The sequence below is a fragment of the Oncorhynchus kisutch genome, linkage group LG23 (assembly GCF_002021735.2).
Source record: "Oncorhynchus kisutch isolate 150728-3 linkage group LG23, Okis_V2, whole genome shotgun sequence".
Taxonomy (NCBI): Eukaryota; Metazoa; Chordata; class Actinopteri; order Salmoniformes; family Salmonidae; genus Oncorhynchus; species Oncorhynchus kisutch.
Window position 1 is genome coordinate 45,808,374 of NC_034196.2, and position 6,000 is coordinate 45,814,373.

Sequence of the window (6,000 nt, forward strand, 5' to 3'; positions counted from 1 at the left end):
AGCAGAGATAACCTGATACCCTACAGGTCATTCAGTATGACGAGCAGAGATAACCTGATACCCTAAAGGTCATTCAGTACGATGAACAGAGATAACCTGATACCTTCCAGGTCATTCAGTACGACGAGCAAAGATTACCTGATACCCTACGGGTCATTCAGTGCGATGAGCAGAGATAACCTGATACCCTACAGGTCATTCAGTACGATGAGCAGAGATAACCTGATACCCTACAGGTCATTCAGTACAATGATCAGAGATAACCTGATACCCTACAGGTCATTCAGTACGATGAGCAGAGATAACCTGATACCTTACAGACCTCTACGTCAGTACGACGACGTCAGTACGACGAGCAGAGATCATCTGATACCTCCCATGTCATTCAGTACGACTAGCAGAGATAACCTGATACCTTCCAGGTCATTCAGTACGATGAGCAGAGATACCCTACAGGTCATTCAGTACAACGAGCAGAGATAACCTTATACCTTCCAGGTCATTCAGTGCGACAAGCAGAGATAACCTGATACCCTACAGGTCATTCAGTGCGACAAGCAGAGATAACCTGATACCTTCCAGGTCATTCAGCCTTAAAAAAGTCTTTAAAGATTGCAGTAGAAGCCTGGTATTTGACTGACTGTGTCCCAAAGGACAGATTGACTGACTGTGTTCCCACATAGTTAGTGTGGGGAGCAGGGAACAAGTAAACAGCATCCATCTACCACACACACAGTTCTGTCCGCAGGGAGCACTCTATTGGCCGTAGTCTGACTTCAGTCGTCATCAGGATCATTACTGGAGACTGATTTACAACATTGAGGAGAGGAGAAGGGTGGAGAGGAGGAGGATGGGGGAATAGTGGAGGAAAAGAGGGGGAGAGGGTGGAGGAAGAGGAGGGGTGGAGGAAGAGGAATGGAGGGGGAGGGGAGGAGAGGAAGGGAAGGGAGGGGGAGGGAGGGGAGGAGAGGAAGGGAGGAAAGGAGGTCTGGAGAAGGAGAGGAAGGGAGGGGGAGTGGAGGAGAGGAAGGGAGGAAAGGAGGGGTGGAGAAGGAGAGGAAGGGAGGAGGAGGAGGACTATGGGTCTTCTATGGGAGAAGGGGAGGGTAGTGCTTGGGTCCACGGTGGAGACTAGATAAAGGGTCCAGGGTGGAGACAGTAACAGTACTATAGACTAGATAGAGGGTCCAGGGTGGAGACAGTACTATAGACTAGATAAAGGGTCCAGGGTGGAGACAGTACTATAGACTAGATAAAGGGTCCAGGGTGGAGACAGTAACAGTACTATAGACTAGATAAGGGGTCCAGGGTGGAGACAGTACTATAGACTAGATAAAGGGTCCAGGGTGGAGACAGTAACAGTACTATAGACTAGATAAAGGGTCCAGGGTGGAGACAGTAACAGTACTATAGATTAGATAAAGGGTCCAGGGTGGAGACAGTACTTTAGACTAGATAAAGGGTCCAGGGTGGAGACAGTAACAGTACTATAGACTAGATAAAGGGTCCAGGGTGGAGACAGTAACAGTACTATAGACTAGATAAAGGGTCCAGGGTGGAGACAGTACCAGTACTTCTGTTCTTACCCATGATCCGTCCGTTCGTCTCCATGGGGGGTTGCCAGCTAATCAGAATAGCTCTGGGTCTCCCCTCACGACTGATTACCGTCAGGTCCTTGGGGGCGGAGCTGGGAGCTGTCAGCCAATCAGGATAAGAGAGAAACAGGAAGTAAGGGTCAGAGGTCAAGTTTATACCACAAACAACATCGGTCCTAATTCTGTCATCACGTCATCACACATTGATGCTGATTTGAGGCATAATTAATCCTGAGGTTGAATTAATCCTGAGGTTGAATTGATCCTGAGGCATAATTAATCCTGAGGTTGAATTAATCCTGAGGTTGAATTAATCCTGAGGTTTAATTAATCCTGAGGTTTAATTAATCCTGAGGCATAATTAATCCTGAGGCTTAATTAATCCTGAGGTTGAATTAATCCTGAGGTTGAATTAATCCTGAGGCTGAATTAATCCTGAGGCATAATTAATCCTGAGGTTGAATTAATCCTGAGGCATAATTCATCCTGAGGTTTAATTAATCCTGAGGTTTAATTAATCCTGAGGTTTAATTAATCCTGAGGTTTAATTGTATCCTCTCAGTACAGTAAACTGCCACAGCACAGGCTGCATTGTCCTTAAAGGTAGACTCTGTGAAACGGCGTTGCTACGAGCACAGATATTTAGACGAGAGAGATGTGAGACAGTCACACATAGCCAGGGCATGAAAACAGAGGACAAGTTGAGCATCGCGCTTCACCGCTCTTCGTTGTCGCAAAAATGTACCCATGCTGTTTACTTTCTGTATCTATGTCATATCGCAGCGTTTAATTGGCCAGACATAAAGGGGCCAATGGCAACCATCGATGGCAACCAGAGGATCGCCAGCTGATCTCTCGTTAAACCATCAATAAGTGCTATATTCACCTACACGGCTGATCTCCGTTACAACCATTATTGGTCACCTGATTATCTATCCCTACAAGATGATGTGGGTGTTATCTTAGTCCTCCTTGTTACCAAAAGGCTGTTATGATACGTTCAGCAGCTGGTGTGTTTTATCATAGGAATAGTTTCATCTTGCTTGTTGAGCAGACTTAGTGCGGGTTTAGCTATTTGACAATCATTCAACTGAAATAATGTATTTCCTCATTTACCACGGCAAATCTACTGCGGCAATTTACCCGTTGTGAACACATTGTAAACACATTGTAAACACATTGTAAACACATTGTAAACACGTTGTAAACACATTGTAAACACGTTGTAAACACGTTGTAAACACGTTGTGAACACATTGTAAACACATTGTAAACACGTTGTAAACACATTGTAAACACATTGTAAACACATTGTAAACACGTTGTGAACACGTTGTGAACACGTTGTGAACACATTGTAAACACATTGTAAACACATTGTAAACACATTGTAAACACGTTGTGAACACATTGTAAACACATTGTAAACATGTTGTGAACACATTGTAAACACATAGTAAACACATTGTAAACACGTTGTGAACACATTGTAAACACGTTGTGAACACATTGTAAACACGTTGTAAACACGTTGTGAACACGTTGTGAACACGTTGTAAACACGTTGTAAACACATTGTAAACACGATGTAAACACATTGTAAACACGATGTGAACACATTGTAAACACATTGTAAACATGTTGTAAACACATTGTAAACACGTTGTAAACACATTGTAAACACATTGTAAACACGTTGTAAACACGTTGTAAACACGATGTGAACACATTGTAAACACGTTGTAAACACATTGTAAACACGTTGTAAACACGTTGTAAACACGATGTGAACACATTGTAAACACGTTGTAAACACATTGTAAACACGTTGTAAACACGTTGTGAACACATTGTAAACACGTTGTAAACACGTTGTAAACACATTGTAAACACGTTGTAAACACATTGTAAACACATTGTAAAAACATTGTAAACACGTTGTAAACACGTTGTAAACACGATGTGAACACGTTGTAAACACATTGTAAAAACATTGTAAACATGTTGTAAACACGATGTGAACACATTGTAAACATGTTGTAAACACATTGTAAACACGTTGTAAACACATTGTAAACACGTAAACACGTTGTAAACACATTGTAAACACATTGTAAACACGTTGTAAACACATTGTAAACACATTGTAAACACGTTGTAAACACATTGTAAACACATTGTAAACACGTTGTAAACACATTGTAAACACATTGTAAACACGTTGTAAACACGTTGTAAACACGTTGTATGAAGGAAAACTAATGGTGTAGCCAACTAATATTATTGTATTTGTTTCTGTTATTGTTTTTCTGTTATTGTATTATTGTATTTAAAAGAAAATGGTCTGACATGGTCATTCCTTATCAAGAACAGAGGTAAAATATCCCCGGACACTCCGTATATAAAATGTGTAACTATTTTAAAATATATATTTTTAACCTTTATTTAACTAGACAAGTCAGTTAAGAACACATTCTTATTTACTATGACGACCAACCCCCCCGACCAAACCCGGATGACGCTGGGCCAATTGTGCACTGCCCTGTCGGACTCCCCAATCACGGCCAGTTGTGATACAGCCTGGAATTGAACCAGGGTGTCTGTAGTGATGCCTCAAGCACTGAGCTGCAATGCCTTAGACTTCAACACTGTCTGCACCTGGGTCAAACTTTAAAACGTGGTCGTTTTTTTTCATATGTTTATATTTTGGTTGCCAGTTTGCTTTAACACACAGGTCCATGTAATCTCCAGTTTGCTTTAACACACAGGTCCATGTAATCTCCAGTTTGCTTTAACACACAGGTCCATGTAATCTCCAGTTTGCTTTAACACACAGGTCCATGTAATCTCCAGTTGAATGAAATGCAATGGTAATGTTACACAGTGCTTCATTCCTCCTGCTGGTTGCAACGCTCCCCAGGAGACCTTCTAACAACACAGTCTGTTATTGGCAAAACAAAAGGGAATTGTAAAAAAACGTGTCTTTCTGTAATGAAATGTGATCTGTGGACAGGCTTCCCTGATTGCAGCATAAATATATACTCCGAAAGGGTTCTTAGGCTACCAGGAAGTGGAAAGGGTTCTACCTGGAACTCAAAAGGGTTCTACCTGGAACTAAAAAGGGTTCCTCAAAGGGTTCTCCTATGGGGACAGTGGAAGAACCCTTTTAGGTTCTAGACAGCATCTTTTTTTTTCTGAGTGTATCTTGCACACGTTCTGAGACCAACACTCTCCGCTGAAAACAACTAAATTATGAAACTAAATTAAACATCAAAATCTTTGTTTTTAAAAGTACTACCCCAGGACTTCCAATCCAACAAACAGTTGTGTGGTTTTTATTTAAACGTTTGAATTTCTAACTATGTTTGTTCTTACATCAAACCATTTTCATATGTTCCTGTGTGTCCATTCCCACACCATAAAAGGCACAGTAGTGCATCAAAAGTAGTGCTCTATATAGGGAATAGGGTTTAATTTGGAACACACAAGTGTGTTACACCAAAAGGGAACTGGCATTGACTTTGATTAAGTGGCTGATACAACAGAGCTTTTCCACAGCAGCACATTATACTAAAAAGCATAGAATGTCAATGCATTTCTAAAAAAGGATTGGGTTGACAAATGAATGTAGACATTTAGGAAGCACACGCTGTACTATTTCATAGGAATAATTGGAGTTGCAGCGAATACATATAATTTAGTGGTGATGACAGGCTGTGTGGTAGTTATTTTTCACAGAGAGAGAGAGAGAGAGAGAGAGAGAGAGAGAGAGAGAAAGAGAGAGACACAGAGAGAGAGAGAGAGAGAGAGAGAGAGAGAGACACAGAGAGAGAGAGAGAGAGAGAGAGAGAGACACAGAGAGAGAGATTTAGTGGTGATGACAGGCTGTGTGGTAGTTATTTTTCACAGAGAGAGAGAGAGAGAGAGAGAGAGAGAGAGAGAGAAAGAGAGAGACACAGAGAGAGAGAGAGAGAGAGAGAGAGAGAGAGAGACACAGAGAGAGAGAGAGAGAGAGAGAGAGAGACACAGAGAGAGAGAGAGAGAGACACAGAGAGAGAGAGAGAGAGAGACAGAGAGAGAGAGAGAGAGAGAGAGAGAGACACACAGATAGAGAGAGAGAGAGACACAGAGAGAGAGAGAGAGAGAGAGAGAGACACAGAGAGAGGGTAGATACTGTAGATAGAGAGAGAGAGAGAGGACTCACCTGCTTCGTAAGTGGTGGCATGAGCGGTCATACTCCACGTGCTAGACTTGCGGCCCTTGGTAACCATGACAGCGAACTCGTACATGGTGTTTGGCTTAAGGCCAGTGACGGAGTGGCTGAGGGCTGTTGTGTCTGCAGACTAGAGAAAGAAACAGGAAGTGAGTTCAACAATGGTTCTGTTGCCGGCAAACACGTCACTTA

The 6,000-nt window shown here is 42.1% G+C and overlaps 1 protein-coding gene across 1 annotated transcript in view; it reads right to left on the bottom strand.

Annotated features, from left to right (window-relative positions):
* LOC109881724 (netrin receptor DCC-like) overlaps positions 1-6,000 on the bottom strand; it is a 351,830-nt gene that overhangs the window by 107,559 nt on the left and 238,271 nt on the right. The window contains 2 exon segments of the mRNA XM_031802667.1: positions 1,587-1,694; positions 5,800-5,938. Of these exon segments, the coding sequence (XP_031658527.1) occupies positions 1,587-1,694; positions 5,800-5,938 (247 nt within the window).